The sequence below is a fragment of the Apis mellifera genome, linkage group LG2 (genome assembly GCF_003254395.2).
Source record: "Apis mellifera strain DH4 linkage group LG2, Amel_HAv3.1, whole genome shotgun sequence".
Classification (NCBI taxonomy): Eukaryota; Metazoa; Arthropoda; class Insecta; order Hymenoptera; family Apidae; genus Apis; species Apis mellifera.
In genome coordinates this window covers 9,018,222-9,036,826 of record NC_037639.1, presented here as the reverse complement: position 1 = coordinate 9,036,826, position 18,605 = coordinate 9,018,222, and the positions used below count along the sequence as shown (strand labels likewise).

The following is an 18,605-nucleotide window of genomic DNA, read 5'->3' as shown; positions in this document are numbered from 1 at the left end:
GATTGGATTATAAAATATCGTAAGATATAAAAAATTTGTATACGTAACGTATGAGTGTGAGTCATGTATTCATCTTTAACTGATATACCATCTTTTAAGTGATAGTATTTTTATAAAAAAAAAAAAGATACATGATTAGACATAATCTCACTGATAATAATAAATAGATGAAACGTCAATCGTATGACTTTATTTTTTAATCGTAACAAAGAAATCATACGTATACATGTGTAAAAATGATTTAATATAATATAAAGTGTTAAATTTGATTATTTCCAATTATTAAAAATAGGTATGATTTTGAATTATAATTCTTTGGATTTTATCATATTTTAAATTTATTTTTAAATCACGACTTACAAAGCGATAAGATAGCGATTATAACTAATGATGTAACAGATAGCATCCATGTGTAAAAATTGCTTTCAATGTTGCCACTATCAAAAAATTATTAATTACTTTTTTTTCATTTATATAATGAAATTCATCGTTTATAGGCACTTATTACACAACGATTTTAAAATTCGTACATATAAATATTTTTATAGAAACTGATTTATTAACTAATTTAAGTCTACATTTCTATTTAATAAAATATAATTAAATCCTACGTAACTCTATTAATGAATTAAAACCAAAATCAACTTTCTTTTTCTAATTATTTTCCTTTTTTTGTAATTTTTATAATTGGAAGAAAAAATTTGCAATTTATTAAACTTTAAATAATAAGAAAACCTTGTACAAAATTGATATTACATTGAATTATTGGAAGACAGTATTCATAATGCTATAACTTTCATAACTTCGTTTACGTATAAATACAATAATTAATGTAAATATTATTAATATAATGTAATAGATATACAGAAGAATTATATTAACCGGGATTCACGTTTATCGTATTAACTATCTTTTCATGTTTTGTAATAACCGTATCGTCGATATTTATATTATCACTTAAATTACTTTCTTTATCAATCTTTTGGTTCTTAGAATAGACAAGATCGTTTTCAATTGATCTATTTATATCTGCTTTGTCTTTCATTGTGTTAGAACCACAATTACTATCAGTAAGACTTGTAGCGGCAGTGTGTTTTAAAGCCAAATATTCGTCAACCGATCCCATTGGGTGTTTCTCTGTAACTTTGTTATTAGTAGTGTCTATTGTAGGTGGTGATGACGGAGGATTTTTAGGAGATGTATTAAGTTTAGAAAGTCTTTGACGTTCGCGTAATCGTTTACGAATTTCCGATTGAATCTTTGATTCTTTTATCACACTTTGAACATCGTCTGTCTGATAGTAACGACTCGCCCAAGTTTCGGTCGCATTGGATTTTTGCGAAGAATTTTCTGCCACTTGTGGATTCGATTGCTTATTTTCTACAATTTGATTATTTTTATCATTCTCGTTACTTTCTATATCATCCATATCGTCGCAATAATTATCTAAATCGATTATCTCGTCTAAATCTATAGATTTCTCTTCATCTAAAACTACTTTGCTCGATATTTCTAACGTTTCGATGGAGTTTTGTTTATTCGGTGATGACGAATTATCATGTTTAACATTATTTTCTTCTTTTTCGTTAATTTTTTCATTTAATTTTACATTCGAACAATCATTATTTTTTATATCTATTACATTTTGACTAACATTACTTTGCGCGTTTACTTCGAAAGTTATATCTTTTGATTGTTCTTTTATATGCGATTTTTTCTTTGTTTTCCGCCTTTTGCTACTAGATTTTGATTGATTATCTTTATGAAGTGCATTATTGCTATGAATACGTTTAAGAACATCATTTTTTTGCGTACTACTTATTTCTTGATGAATTTCTATTGAACTTTTTATTATATTATCTTCTTTCGAATTTTCTATACTATTAATATTATGTACATTATTTAAATCTCTATTTTCAATATGATTAATATTGTCTTCGTTTTCTATAACTCGTTCATTTTGTAATTTTTTATTTACACGTACTCCACTATGAGGTTCTCCTTCGCTGTCGCTAGAGAGTAATTCGATAGTTGGAGTTGGTTGAACAACTAATACCACATCTTCATCTTCAGCACTATTTTGCTGAGCACTAATAATTCTTTCCAATTGCCTTCTACAATTTTCCTTTTCTTTTATTTCATCTTGTTCAGCTGCAGTTGCAGCAGTTTTATTTGAGATATCATTATCTGTCACAGATTTAGATGTATTTGGTATTATATCTTCTTCTTTTCTTATCAATGCTCTTATTGCCCTTGCGCGCATTTCTAACTCTAATAAATCTAATAAACTATCAGCTTCTTTTTCTTTATTTTTATCTGTATCATCTTCCTTTTTTACTTGTACATTTTTATAAGTGTTATCAGGAACTTTCTTACTATCATTTTTTTTGATAATTTGAGATTTCCCTTTTTGTTTAATTCTTTCCTTTTTTATTTTTCCTTTAAGTGTCTTTGAACCTTCATCCTTTTTAGATATATCTTCATCAGTAAACCATTCTTCGGTATCTGAGATAATTTCTAAAGAAGGTCCTATTGTTATGAAAATAATGTAATTTAAATATAATATATTTATAACAATAAATATAATATAATATATTTAAATTACTATATGTCCTAGTTCTAAATTGCATAATTATCACTATACCTGAATCATCTGTTTCACTTGTATCTGATGATTCTAACATAGGTTTTCCATTTAAAATACATAATATACGGCTTTTGGACATACCACTTAATTCATTAGCACACCATTTTTCTAATTGTCCAAAATCCATTTTCTGAAAGGGATAATTATATGAACTATATCATATATTATGTATTTCTCTTAACAATTTATTTAATCCATCATATGATGGAAAAAACAAATATACCTTTAATGTTTGAGGCAACATCATGCGTATTTTTTCAGCTTTAACAGATTTGAAAAGTTGCCTAGCTAATTCTCTACGATCTGACAAATATTCTTTAATTGATTTTAAATCTCTAACATCTACTTCTTCATCGGATGATAATGAAGAAGAACTACCGGACGAACTACTACCTTCCTAAAATGTTATTTCTTATTAATTATAAATTATAATGAATATTTATTCACCAGAAATATATGGATATATATTTATTGAATACTAATAAAAGATAAATAATATAATAGAAATTACCTCACTACTGTATGCACTTTTTTTTGCTTTTGACATGTTTAATTTATGAAATATTTTTTATATATATTAAATTTCTATAAACAATTCATACAAATGACACACAATGTCATCGAATTTCTATTATATATTATAAATATTGCCTGTTTTCCATTCTTTTAATATGACAAATCCAGTAATATCAATATAAACATCAAACTGAGAAAACATTATGTAGTATTACTACAAAACTAGAAACAATATTCAAAATCATAGATAAAATATACAATAGATTTGTATACAATATCAAGATGACAGATGCTTTATTTATGTTATCAATACATATGTATCAATGTATTTAAAATTATAATTTTATTCTATGCTATATTGATGATGTTTGAATTCTATTTAAATAAATAGTTAAAAAATTTTAAAACCTTAAATGCATGAAATATAAAAATATTTGATATGAAATCTAGGTTATATGTTGTTCATGGTAAAACAGCTACCTGCTACTCATGTCAGGAAATAACCTATCTTATTGTTGACAACTATTTGTCAACAAAATGATACCAATTAAAGAGAATACAGACTTATGAATAATCCGAAGTATAATTATATAAGTATTTTATTTTTAAATAGTGTTATTGAGATTATAAGAATATTATTCTTAGTGTGGAATTAATTTTGTGATTGATAATTGACAGATAACAGATAACTAAATTAGCAATTAAAATTTTGCACTTTCTCATTGCTAATGTTGTACATAGATGTGAATTCACATCTTTTGATAAAAAGTAAAATAGAATCAATTACTAAGATAGGAAGTCATATCTTCCCTCCAAGATATGTGTTATGATAAAGTCTAATAGATTTATAATATACTATATTTCTTATTCTTGTATTTATAAATAGCAAAGAAAAAAAATGTTGAACAGAGTTAAATCAGTATTAATGAATGTTGTGGGTGGAAGTGAACTTGGCCTACAATATCCTACTGATTCAGATAATGAAACAGTAACAGATTATCTTAATTTAAATATCGTTACAGAAGTAGAAAATAAACCATATAGTAGACCTAGTTTTCTAGGATTAACAACAGAAGAAACTCAAGTAAGAATTGCTATTGATTAAATATAAAAATATAAAAATATATTTTTATAATGTTATAATCAGTAATAAAATCATTTATTTATATAATTAATAGGTAAGTGCTGATCATAGAGTAAGACCAATTATAGTTCCAAGAGACTTAAGTCGATTACCATGGTGTGCTGGATATGCAGAATGCATAAATGCTGGAAAAAGTACATGGAATGAAGACCAAACATCTGCAACTAGAGGAGATCTTAAACTAGCAGATGTTAATGTTACATTGCCTTATGTCATGTTCTCTATGTTTGATGGACATGCTGGTTATCAAGTAGCTTTAACAGCAAGATTACATTTACATAGGATAATTCTTGTAAAAAAATTTTATTCATAATTGTCTATCTTAATTATAATTCATTTTGTATTTTTTAAATATATATTGGGAATTTATAGGGAAGATTAATGGCAATACCTGGTAACATGTTATTAAATGAAGATGAAGATGAACTTATAAAAGGAAGAGATTTAGTAATTGGTGCTATTGAATTAGCATATAGACAAATGGATCAAATGGTAGAAGTACAAGCTCAAGGAGGAGGTGGAGGTTGCACAGCAATTACCATTTTATTTTTGAATGGTAGATTATATGCTGCAGGTGCTGGCGATTCAAGGTGAACATTTCAACAATTATTTCTGATATGAATTGTATAGTATATATATTAAAATGATTAATATCAAATACATAATTTAACAGAGCTGTATTAGTTTTGGGAGAAAGTCAACGTGCTTTAACAAGAGATCATACTCCTGACTCAGAATCGAATCGCGTCAGAGCATTAGGTTTTCTAAGAAGTACCGAATTATTGAAAGGTCATTTCACACCACTTGAATTTAGAAAACGACCTTTGCAAAAAGAATTAGGATCTATGGTTTTGTATAGAGAACCTTATATGACTGGTTGGGCATATAAAGTATTGACAATTTCCGATTTAAAGCTACCTCTTATCTCTGGACACGGAAAAAGAGTAAATAAACAACATTCTTAAGACTAGAAAGATTACGAGAGATAGTTGACATAAACATAATTTTTTTGTACAACTTTTATCATACAGAGTCGAGTAATGGGTACTATAGGAGTAACGCGTGGTTTCGGAGATCATGGTTTAAAAGCGGCCAGTACAGGAGTTAATATAAAACCATTCCTGTCATCACAACCTGAAGTGCAATCTATAAATTTAGATAGTTGTAATCTCACAGAACGTGACTGTATTATTGTAGCTACAGATGGACTTTGGGATGTTGTATCAGATAAAACGGCAGCGAATATACTTAGAAAAACACTCGCTCCTGATAATCCATCATTAGAATATAGGTATTCTTTATATTTTTTATAAGAATTGGAAACTATATTAGAAATAGAGATTACGAAATTTTATTTCTGTTACAGGCTTACAATGGGTGCTCAAGAATTGGTACAAGCAGCACGTGGTAGATTAGTTGGACGAGCTTGGGTTGGTAAATCAGAAAATCTTGAAGAAACGGATGAAAAATTTTCACCCATGGCATCAGTTGATGATATCAGTGTCTTAGTGGTACCATTGTACCCTTATTTGTGTGAACATAAACAGTGGTTAAAAACAACACAACAAGAAAGAAGATATTCTATGGATTCGTTACACATATCTGTCAATAATTCTGTATAATAGATAATCAAAATTGTAGAAACCGATTTTATGTTTAAGTAGGAATGTTGAGATCAAGTGTATATTATTCATGAACTAGTATGAAGATTAATCACCAAAATACTGTTGCTTTTTACATTGCTTTTAACAGATAATATTTATATTAAATTTTAAAATTATCTAACATTTTTTTTTGGAGAGTGATTTATTGTATACTGCCACTTTTTAAAAGTGTAGTTAAAGAATGCCATTATTATTTAACAGAACATTCCAATTGTAGAATGTTGAATATAGTGTAAGTATCTTAATTTTAATATTATGCAGCATCCAAAGTAGAAATAAAATCTGTATAATTTTTAAATTGTGTGCATAATTACGTATATCATGAACAAAGTAAAGAAAGTAAAGTAGAAAAAATTTGTACAAAAAGTAATCTTATTATAAATATACTTTTCATTAAATGATAATACCTGTCTATTTTATATTTATTTTCACTTTAAAATACATAATTAAATTGAAACATATATATATATAAAATTATAAAATTGATCCAAATAGATCAATAAAAAAAATAAAATTTAATTATCTTATCTTTGTATAATCTGTTTTGATATATTCTGATGTACTCAGTGTAATTAAAAAATTTAATAAATGTTATACTGTATTCAGTTAAATGAATTTGAACTTATTTTAAATAATTTATTTTATTTAATTTTATAAGTATATTTTACTTCTATTTTAAATTACTCATGAAATATATCTCATTGATATATTCAATACTACTTATTTTGTAAAATAAAATAAAATTATTCGTAAAGTTTTTGTACTTACATGTTGATTTCCATCCTACGAAGAAAGGCTACCAATATTTTCTTCATTATTTCACTTATTTCACTATATATTCACAATATTATATACCTATAACTTTACACGTTACTTTATTCACACGATTATTCGATTATGCGAGTTATTTTCACGATATTTTAATACGAACTTTATATTAATATTGCAAATTTTTCACACCGACACGACGCGTTTCAACTTGATCATGAAATTTGAAATTTTCAAACGCTTTTATAGGATATCGTAGTGCGCATGCGTCGCGCCTAATTTAAACTAGGAATATACTTTCTTTCATATTCGTATATAAATAATTTAAAATTTTTAATATTTTATAAGAAATTGTTCGTGAAAATTTTGTCTGTTTTCAAATACGCATATATATAGATAATATATGTAAAAAAAATGTAACGTTTAAGATAAAATTAACAATTAAAATATTTTTTTATTTATACATACACGTACTGTAAACTGTACGTGTAAAACTTATATTAAAAATTGGAATCAATTTCTTTCGAATAAAGGTGATCCGATAATAATTTCAAAATGAACGTTAAATTGACATTAAAATTTCTTTCGCAACATTGCAATATTCTGTGTATAATGGATGACGTAAAAATATGAATTTCCATATACGAGGAAAAGCATGCAGGGAAACCCTTTAGGCACTTAAAGGGGCAAGTGCATTTTCACGTCGTTGGGATGGCACAGTGTTCCAAACAGTCAACTTTCACAAATTTAATTATAGCGCATAAGCGAAATGGAAGGTAACATTCTGTTTTCATCAGAATTATTAGTTAAAGGCTAATATAAACATTATCTTTTTACTTTTTAAAATTATTAATCTTAATTTCTTCGAATTCCAGTTACGATTTTATATTATTATATTCAACGTGTGAATTGTATATCCTTTATAGCTGACGCTACGAAAAGATAACGTCCTGAAATTTCTATGAAACGACCGGCAATAAAGGTGCAGATGAATTTTAATGCATCACCAATGTCGTTCCGGACTAAGAGCGACAGCATAAAAGGGCAGAAAGATAAAAAGCGTCGCGAATCACCGTAGGAAAGTGCTCTCCTCCATGCGGAATACGCGCGGTGCCTGTGAAAACTAAAGCTACTCTGACAGTTCCCCGTTGACCCTAGCATCGTTCGGTTTTAAAAAGTCGCCGCAGCTTGACTTGACAGTTTTTCAAACTCTTCTTTGCCATAAGCCATCCAAATTTTCATCCCTCCATTTTTTTTCCAAAATATCATTTCGACGCGGTTTAGGCTAATGATTTATATTGCTAAATGCTTTTATTATATTACAAAAAATATGTAAACAGGTATTTTACAAAGTATCAAATATTCAATCGATATAGATGAAGAAAAATAAAACAAGAAAATCCTAATATTTTAAATATATTAATATAAAATGTAATTTAAATTTAATTTTTATCGAAGAAAATATTTGATGGCATGGCACAATAATTTGACCGACGTAATTCATGGTCTACTTTTGAATTAAAAAAAAAAAAAAAAGAAAGAAAGAAAAATGACATACGTCACTTTTTTTTTTTTTTAGCAAACGTCAGAGCGTGGATACGTTTTTCGTGCCAGCGAGTTATGACAGGCTATCTGTCACGATCATCATCGATGGTAACTCGAAAGATACCAAGGGACGTTATGCTTCTCCCGGGCAAGGGGTGGCGAAAGAAAAGATGAAAGAAAGAAAGAAAGAGCGAAAGAAACGGTAACTTACGGTGTATCGGAATGGCCGCAAGTTAGGGGTCTCGTACAGCCTCGATACATCATCGTTAGAGAACTTTGGACGGCTTCCTGGTTACGCCATTGATGGCTTCCTTCGATAGGACATGATGTATCTACCTTTCATTGCTGCAACGTGGAACTAGAAGTCGGCTCTAATTTAAAAGTAAAAGTACAAATTAAACGATAGTATAAAACATTCGTCAACGGCCGTGTTCGTACATCGATCATGCGTGTCGTGTCGCGGCATGACACGCTCCTAAACCTTAAAACTTGATGTATGAATTTTCATTTAACGTAGATACATGTCACAGAGATAAAACGTTCCGATTGGAGAAGCGATAACGTTCCTTTTGATCGAACAACTAATTCAATTTATGTGAATAGTGCCTATTAATTTTTCGAGCTTAAAAAATTCTTGCTTAAACGAGGACATATTCGAAATTTATAGGGAATGTAAAAACATGTCGATAATTTGTCTCGTGTATTTTTCAAGAATCGAAGTCAACTTCTCCTCGTTAGTTCCTCCAGTGACTGTTGTCAACTCTCTTAGCATCTCCGAACCTAATGTCCCTTGGCTGGAAACTAACGCCTAGTTGCCGAACGTGACGCAACGGATAATGCGACAAGTTTGCCGTCAAGGGATTATGTGACCAGTTCTATGCTCGGATCTGTTAATACCTTCACGGTCTATATTTCAGCATAATACTTCGTTCGTTTAAAATCGGTCAATTTAGATTTATAATTTATTTGAGTACGAAGAAAGTTTCTTTTTATAAAACAATCTTTCCCTTATCTCCTCTTTGTATCGATATTGTACATCTGTGTTTGATTGTCCGTAAACAAAGAAACAATCGTTCGATTTCAAGAAAATTGTTGAAGTTTTAAGATAACGACGATAAAAAAGAGCGAAATATAAAAGTTGATCGAGACTGAAGTAACGCGAAAGATGAATGGGGAAGAAGGAAAGTAAAAAAGACAGCTTTCCACCTTTTCCTTTTTCCTTCCTGTCTCGCTTGGTTCATGAATTTTTTGCAACCATTAACTATTTTTTTTTTTCCTTCCAGAGATAATGGCCGGTCCGTTATAACCTCTGCAGATTACAGAACGAGTCGGATGACCAGTGAGGATTCTCTAAAAAAATTTGTATCCGCAGCGATTGGGAAAGTAGAATGATTACCCGCATGTCGGCCCACATGCATTCACCTATACCTATCCGAAACGAACAGATTGAACTAAATTAAGTTCTTTTTTTTTTCTTTTTTTTTTTATCAATGCATTCGCCTTTTGTACGGAAATAGGCTTCCACATTCCTTTGAAAACTGTTCTCATTTTCCGCCATAAATCTAGATGGAAAGGAATGTCCGCGACAGGCGAACAAATTAAGATAATGACAGATGTTTCCTGTGAAATAATAAAGAATAATGTTGCATGCGAAAGCCTTATTTGCTCGTAGACATTGGAACATCATTCTTCAAAAAGAAAATAATTTGCATTTAAACGTTTTAACGTTATATACACGCGTATTGTTTAAAACATAAAAATTATAATTCTGGAACATCATGATTCATTAAAAATTATAATAACATCCTTTGATAAAATTTGCTATATCAAATTCAAAGCTAGATGGATAGTCGTCATTTTTATTTTTTCTTTTTAATACAGAAACGCATTTTTTGACAAAAGCAAGATCACATTGCGTGTATATTGCACGCCTTCGGGAGTTGGCGTCTATTCGAGGGCGGAAACGGTTATCCAATATCAAATTAGCGTACGTCAGGGCAAGTTCTTCCATGGCATATGCTCAATAACTCCATTTTCACTGACATAACTTGTAATCGTATAATCCGTCTAGCAATCCGACCGAAAGCAACGATTCTGTTCTTTGTCGATCACGAAGAATGAAAAATATCCGCTTTATACAGACGCCGAGCGTTTAGCTGTAATTGATCCAAATCCAATTTCTCCGAACGTTGAAGGATACAAGCTCGTTAATCCGATAAATTCTCATGTTTCTTTCTCATGAGATACTTATTCGATTAACTTCCATTCCTTCTTCAAAGGTAGATAAAAATTGATTTGATTACGAAACAATTTACGATAAGGATAAACGATTGATTCGCGGTAAAAGCTTTACCCGGTAAAAAGATTTTTACCGGATAACGAATTAAATTGCACAACAACGTACTCACATCGAACGTTATTTACGATTTCAGCGATGAGAATCGATTGATAATCGATCGTTCGAGAAAAATAAATGTTTCATAAGACGCAATAATAACAATTTCTCTCTTGATTGTCCGCATGGCCGAGCCCGAAGTAGCTCCGAGTAGCTAAATGGGATAGGTGTTACCTAAGCTAGTTACGGATCCTTCGATAAACACAGACGGACAAACGTTTCCTAATTGTGCTGGCAATTGTTTACGCTACCTCGAAGCACCTTCCGGTCTTCCTGCGTTCACGGCTATTCCGTGTTTGCCTCTCCGCTTCTTGCCCGTCTCTGTCATGTCTTCCGGAAGAATGGACGACGAAAATTTCGACGTAGGAGGATCAACGAAAGGGAGGTGTCTTAATTAAGTCGTCTAACTCCCCCTCTCGCACAAGGAATCTTTTCATTTATTACGTAATTTTCTTCGAACGAACGAAAACTTCTGTTTGCCGTATTAATTTCTCCGATCGTCGACGACGTTCAAACGAATCTTTCGCTAAGCACGACAACGGCGACGATCCGCTCGTGTCTACGCCGGGATGGACGGCTCCGAATTAATTTCTAAAGAAATAACGAGATGGAAAATTTCAAGAAATTCGACGATTTCCTGTCCGTTTACCGCCACCGGCCTGGCAAAAGTTCGCCCCTCGTTCCCTTCTCGCTCGCCTCTCTCTCATTTTTCCCGCTTCCCATTCACCCTTTGCCACGTTCAAGCATCGTCGGAACGATACATCGATTTACTGCGGTTTTACTACTGGCGCGGCGCGGCCGCCTGTTTTAACGATGCATAAAGGTGGCGGCGCATAAAGAAAATGTTGCGACCGGCACGATGAGCGCAAGATAGGATGCACGACAGGTAAGGCATGCAACAAATCGAGGTGGCCGCTTCGAGGAGAAGGGGGAAAAAAATATCGGTCGTTTAACACCCCCACCCTGGCTCGTGCTCCCACGAGGCCGATACCGAGGACGAATTATTGCGCCGCGCCAATCTACGAGGATTACTCGTAGTGGGGGGAGGGGGAGGAAAGGGCCGTCGGGACGTCGTTCGCCGATTTTACGGCCGCACACGTCGTTCTCCTGAAAGCGCATCGACATCGTTGCAGCTTGAGCTTTCTGAGGATTAGCCTATCCTTGCGGCCCATTCGTATTACCCGATCTATCGAGAATTTCGATTCGATAGCCCCTCGTCTTGGCCCCCCTCGTCTTTCTTATCGTCGTGCCAAATATCTATAGATCGTGCAATCTATTGATAACGAAGAAATAGAAAGAGTAAGAGTTGGTCGTGGATCTTGTTGAATTGTATTCGATTAATTTGATTTTATTATTTAATTTTATCATCGAGTTTACATCGATTGATATTAACAGCGGTGTTAAAAGTGAACGGGGCAGAAAAGGATCGGAATGCAATAAGCGAATCGATCGAACGTTTAGAATGTTTGGCATTGTGGTCGTCGGGAGTAACTGTTTAACCTTATCGTATTGCGACGAATGCAAATTACGTGTACAAACGTACATACATATATATAGGCCGGCGCGTGCAACTCTATAGGGATAATCGAAACACCATAAACCAAAACTAGCCACCGCTCAATGGAACCGGGTTTCACTTCATAATGTATGATCAACGAATAACGGATTCATGATACACCATTTCAATTCGAAATAAACATAGATACGATCTAGTTACGAGTTTGTTTAATTACCGACGTACGTAACGATGATTTTCCGTTAGAGATGTCAAATTCTACGTTTAAATGTCGTTTACGTGAATATCGATGAACCGATTACCGAAATGTTGACGATCGATCAACAGAGATTTTATTTTCCATTCCTTTGCCATTCCATTCGCCAAACTATTATCGTTAAATTAATTCCAGAAAAATATTTCTCTCCATTATCTAATCCTCTTATACTCGATATCTCATTATTCAAACACCGAGGTGTTAAAGTGCAATCGAATTTCTTTCCTTTCTTCAAATTATTTTTTCGAAATAAGATCGATAAGAATAATCATCCGTTTGACGATACCCGAGCTGGGCATCGTAAGTCTAATATGATACGTTAATGGTCGAAAAAGATGCGAACAGGTTTGAATAATGGAGAAAACTAGTAGCTGCCATTCTGACTCTTATAGGGGCGGTCAGGAGGTTACGTAACTGCGATGGAACTTTTCTGTTCGCCTAATTGTCCCAAAGGGATGACCTCAACGTTTATTATGCCTTTATCCGCGTTCTTTAATCCCCGCATCCTCCCCACGATTCTTTCATCCCACTCTTCGCAAAGCGATTTATAATTAACGCCAACGTTTCAACGAATCTCCTCATTGTTCCGCATTATCGATTCAATGAACCGATTGTTCCAATTCACCCTTCTTATCATAATCCAATTAAATTTCACCGTGACGTATTAATTATTCGACGATATACGACGGGATCCGTTATTCCGTCAATGATTGATCGCGGCGATACACGCGGCGACCGAACGGAAAATTTCGAATCGAACCGATCCAACCTTGCGAGCGGACGATTGGCTAGGAAAGCGGATTCGTCAGTTTTGGATCAGAATTTATCTCGTTAAGACGGTTGATCCTTGTGCATTACAAGTACACGAGGAGATAATCAAAAGCATCTTGATATGCAGATTTTGGGATCTTCCGTTCAGCATGTCAGGAAGGCGCGAGTATATCTCGAAATAGATGTTTGTTCTTTGAACGAAGAATACGAACATTCTTTTTTTTAGATTAAAAATTAAAATTCAATTTTTTCTTGTGCGAAAAGACGCTACCTTCTTACCTCTAATTCGTGCTTATTCATCAAGAAGAATAAGTTTAAAATAAAATGAATAATTTCATTTTTTTTTTTTATATATTAAGGAAACTTTTGTCAACTTTTTGCTATCGATACGAACTTGCATCGCAAATGCATCTCATGGCTGTTACCACCGATATTCTGTCATCGTGTATCCAGCAATTGACTTAATGATCCGAGTGAATCTACTCTCGACGCAGGACCTAAGTGCATACACGAGGTAACATATTGGATGCTCACACGGTTAACAAGCATCTGAGCAAACAACCTACAACGGCCTTGACAAAGCGGCTGCAGCTCTCGCAGTCAGTGGAGCTCGTAATGTAGGGCGCCAACTACAAAATCCCGTTGTTTGCCGTTGCGCGTGGGAAAAATCTCAGAAAGAATACACGGAAAATTGTTTAAAATTCTATCCGCTGAGCAAACACGAGACATTAATAGAAATGTAAACATTTGTTGCGAATGAATCTAAATCCATCGTATCGGTAAAATCCGACCAGGCAAGATCTCTGATCGTAGAATATATTTTTGAGGCACAAATAATTAATTACTTAAGGCTATTTTTACAATTTGATGATACGTTATGTGGATGCTTTCAAAGATCTCAACACCGTGAATTTGTGAACGCAAACCTATTGATGGTTCACATGAATCCGAAGGCGTAGGATAGAGTATACACACAGCAGGATGCAACATTAGATAGAGTCGGGTTGCTCATGAATTATAGAGATCGCCGTCTATTACGAGATTGAGGCCAAACACCTTACACATTAAGAGGTAAGATTCTATCGTTAATCGTAATGATGATTATCGTCTGCGCCTGAAGAAAGATATTGTTAAATGAATCGTTTCTCGAAATTGTTATTATATCCATTGAATTTCTGAGAAAAAGATAATTGGACAGGATTAATACTCGAGGAATTGTGTGTACACATATGTTTCATACTTAAAAAAAAAAAAAAGAGAGAGAGATAAAAATGTTTACGTGTGATACGAGGAATTCGTGTATTTAATTACATTTCTAAGAATGAGCGTTAACATAACAACAAATGAAACGTAATAAAAAATGTGAAACTAGATAAGGAAAAAAAAAACCTCAATTATAAACCTTACGTTATTATACAAGGCAATTTAAATAATTGGAATATTAAGAGCGCCGATGTTTATATTCTTAAAAATAATTCGAATCGCATGATTTAATCGTAACGATCTTAATTGTTAATTCTTTAATCAATTTATCTGTAAACGATAGTCAATCGATGATAAACGCAAAACAGATGTACGTATTCCTAGAATTAAAATTTTTCCAGAAAGAGCAAATATAATGCTTTTACAAATATATCGTGATAAGACCAGTTAACTGATAAGCTGTGGTGGTGATATTTAAAGCAACCAAGTTGATATGAAACCCACAGTTTGCACCAGTCTGAGCGATACAACGTAATTCGTGTCGATCGCACAAACGAAATCGAAGATGAAAGCCGTCGTTTTCTTGCCGATCATGGCTGTGGCCATTTCGTTATTAATCGCGTCACAAGTGAGCTCCGCGCCACAACCTAATTTCTACGGTTCGAACAACACGAACAAGTCCCATGACTTGATCATTGGATATAGAATGCCTGGCGACAGACTTATACTCAGGCAAAGTATCATCAAGAATTCTTCGTGGGGCAGGATAGTAACCGACGAGAAGACGTTCAACACAACGAGATTCGAAAGGATTACTCAAGTCCGAGCTCTCGATCAGAAGACCAATGGTAACGGGGCGTACGCGAGCATCCTCTTTGGTGGCCCAGGATGGAACAACGTCACTATCCGGTTCAAGAGCCAGAGGGGTCACGGAATCAACTTCATCGTCGAGATCTACTCACGACCATAAGCGTCCGCTGTTGCACCAGATCAGACCAATCGTTGAGACACGTATTCCAAATATGCGAATCAAACGTTATTTAATCTCTTTCTACATAAAACGGACTTTTGGATAATTTATTCGTTCAATTTGTAATTAATCTTATCGCTTAATGCTGAGCATAATAAAATTTAATCAATTTGCTGATTAATAATAGTCGTTATTGAAATATATAGCTCGAGCTAGTTTTTACGAGGGCGAGGGTCCAGAATGCGGTATAGGTAAGAAAAATCGAGAAGAAGAAAGTTATTCAGAAGTGGTGTCGATAATAATGCAATTAACGCTAAAGTGAAACGGTTGGACGCTGGTCGAAAAACAGATTGCGAGGAATTCACTGACGGAATGTCTTTCTTGTATGCCTTAATCAACCGAACCCCTTGTCCCCAACGGGTCACTCCCGATAATTCTTTCCTTCGTTCCTTTCCGCTTCTTCGCCGTTGCAACGAGGAATCCCCGCCTCGTAGACGATCCCTAAGAGGTAAGGATCCTCCGTTTCCGCAGGCTTACGTGCAAACTGCCATTTTGCGCATGCACGCGTGGCGAGCACGAAGGAGGAACAACCGACTGGAAAATTGTTGTCTCTTCTGTTGGCGCGTTCTACAATCTGAGGGAAAGGGGAGGAGAGAGGATCGTAGCGGTGTTCGAAGAAGGAAGTTGGGATCGAGTTGAGGGCCACTGGAATTGGTGGCGGTATCTCAAGCTTGCGAACGACCATTTCGTTAACCTACTTATTCTATCTCCGTTCCATCCACGGAATGAGTTAGAGAGTGCCTAGCTTGTCTCCAATCTCTCTCTCTAAACGTCTTCTCTCAAAACGCGTCCGAAGGGAAATATAATTTTCTTTCTTTGCGAATTGTTCTTTAACGACGACGGACGCTTAGGGGCCAGCGAGAGCTTCCGTTTCCGTTTAAATAGAAATAAACCAGCGAATAATTCAATTTAAATGAAATTTTCTTTCGAACGTTTAGATACATTTCGTATTGAAAATAAAAACAAGACAGGAGTATAATAATAGTTTGTTATATAATTTTATTGCATTCGCTGTACTCAACGTGAAGAATGATTTTATAATGTAGCATAGAGCGAAAGCGTTGCTACTCTGAAATATTTATTCATCCATCATTGGATAAACACATCGGAAATAAGCGTATAATTTGATGATACGATTGTGCTAGTGTAATCTCATCGTGTATATAGATAGGACGAGGATCGATAATTTAGTTATCTATACTGTGCAATCAGAAATCGGAAGGTGGTGCAGAGAAACGCGAGGGGATATAGAAGAGAACGATAACACATGTCGCTGAAGAATAAGAAAGTTTTGCCTTATTACCTTCACGATCGGTTAAAAATAGTTTTGTATATAAAAAAACTTACAAAGTTTCCTCCATTTGACACCCGGTTCTATAATCGTATTATTTACGTACGTATCGTGGACTCTAGAATTCTATTCTAGATTCTTCGAATATATTTTTATATCCGATCGATGGATTAATTGATAAGTCAGAAAGTCTCGTGGTTATTGAGGAATACTATGTATCGCATGTATCGCGTTGAATACAGGTCGTTTACATTTCCTTGCCAATCTCGATAAACTTAAACCATAATTTAACGATGAAAAATCGGATAAGAGGGAAGATTGGTATTTCGAATTCAAACCAGTTTTCTCTCTCTCTCGCTCTCTGTCGTGTAATCAATTCTGATAAGAAGAAAAGCTATGGCTCGTAAAGTGGTAGTACGCATCACGAACATTTGACCGCAACTGTCAGTCGACCATAATGCAAAAGCGTAAGGACCACCGTGCCTAGTCATAAACCTGTCCAGCACGCTTTTGGTTATTGCTTGTAAACTTGTGAAGCTGACGAACGAACGTGCATGCGAAACAATGCTGGACAGACAATTCGATGACAGAATTGGACAAAAACGAACGAACGAACGGAAGCGTTGCACGATCGTGCACCTTGGCATTTGCAACAGACAGAACAGGCTGTCGATTCAAAATAAGCATTAGTGGATAAATTTAAAAGAAAAATCGTTGTTTTCTTAAATTTTTTGCATTAAAATCAAGAGAAGTCGTGTGAAATAGTAATAAAAATTTTCATGTGGAGCAAGTTAAGGAAAGAATGGAACTATTGATACATTATCTTTTACCTTCTTCTTCTTCTTCTTCTTTTTTCTCTTTTACTTTATATATACTAAAAGTAACGTAAAAGAAAAGTATCACAAATGTTTGACACATGCTACCTGAAATATTACTGACGTAATGCAAGTCAGCCGAGTTATAAACGTTACACAGCAAGTCTCCTTCAATGAAATGGTTTTAATGGATTGGCCAACTGACTTGCATTTTCCGTTTGATACTCGACACGATTCGAACAAATCTTCTATAAAAACTGATGTGGTTAAAGATTCATCCGTGCGAGGATGCGTACTTTTGACGATTTGTATACATATCGATTTCAAAATATCACGTGATAAAATTGATTAAATTAACAATAAAGATAAACAATAAATGATTAAATAAATGATACAAATAACAATGATAAAATATAGATTATATCGTTCCGAAAATGATTAATAAAAATATGATATTCCTGCATTATGATTAATTTATTTTCTCATTATTATTGAATATTTTTCTTATCATTTGTAAAGGAGAATATTACGGAATATTATTTCGGTAGCAAGATGTACTAATATATCATTTGACTATAAATCCTAGATCCATTTAGGAGTATTTGATATCAACGGTAAGTCCTTTGAAACTAATCTCAGTTACTGATTAGGCACAAATGCAAGATCACAGTACGGTCACAACGTAAGTCAACTGTATTACCCGATGCGGTCAGCTCGTTAACTGTACTATGTCCAAATAATCTACGTTTATGTATATGAGAAACACGATCTTAATATCCTTTGATCGGTTTCCTTGGGAAGAAAATCATATGCAATTATCACAGTTGAAAAGGAACAAGTTAATGAGTTGTCAAGAACAAATCAAATAGATAAAATAGATAGATAAGATATATAAATATATAGTGAGAAAATCTTTTAGAAAATATAATGAATAAATTACATTAATATCATTTTTTTTTATTATTAAAAACATACATCTAATTCGTTTTTTATTTTTATTCTACTCTTTGAAAATGCTTAAGTAGATTTAAATTCGAATTATTA

The 18,605-nt window shown here is 33.3% G+C and overlaps 3 protein-coding genes across 4 annotated transcripts; 2 read left to right on the top strand and 1 right to left on the bottom strand.

Moving 5' to 3' along the window:
• Positions 1-338: 338 nt before the first annotated feature.
• Positions 339-3,386, bottom strand: LOC725009 (putative uncharacterized protein DDB_G0282133). Of its 2 annotated transcripts, none has more exons than XM_026439302.1 (4): positions 3,159-3,386; positions 2,871-3,044; positions 2,645-2,777; positions 339-2,517 (listed from the first exon to the last, which is right to left on the bottom strand). In XM_026439302.1, exons 1-4 carry the CDS (start codon positions 3,192-3,194, stop codon positions 878-880), a joined length of 1,983 nt encoding a protein of 660 aa, XP_026295087.1. In that variant the 5' UTR covers positions 3,195-3,386; the 3' UTR covers positions 339-877. The 2 variants fall into 2 exon arrangements, with proteins under 2 accessions (XP_026295087.1, XP_001120911.2); XM_001120911.5 differs by having other exon boundaries at positions 339-2,529; positions 3,159-3,385.
• A 251-nt stretch (positions 3,387-3,637) lies between these two features.
• On the top strand, positions 3,638-6,375 carry LOC408701 (protein phosphatase 1H). The gene is made up of 6 exons (XM_392237.7): positions 3,638-4,247; positions 4,342-4,599; positions 4,680-4,897; positions 4,981-5,251; positions 5,339-5,598; positions 5,674-6,375. The coding sequence occupies exons 1-6, from the start codon at positions 4,062-4,064 to the stop codon at positions 5,927-5,929; spliced, it is 1,449 nt and encodes a 482-aa protein (XP_392237.2). The 5' UTR covers positions 3,638-4,061; the 3' UTR covers positions 5,930-6,375.
• Positions 6,376-14,910: 8,535 nt separating this feature from the next.
• LOC100579019 (probable salivary secreted peptide) lies at positions 14,911-15,579 on the top strand. Its single transcript, XM_006564701.3, has one exon. The coding sequence runs from the start codon at positions 14,991-14,993 to the stop codon at positions 15,393-15,395; it is 405 nt and encodes a 134-aa protein (XP_006564764.1). The 5' UTR covers positions 14,911-14,990; the 3' UTR covers positions 15,396-15,579.
• Positions 15,580-18,605: the final 3,026 nt, after the last annotated feature.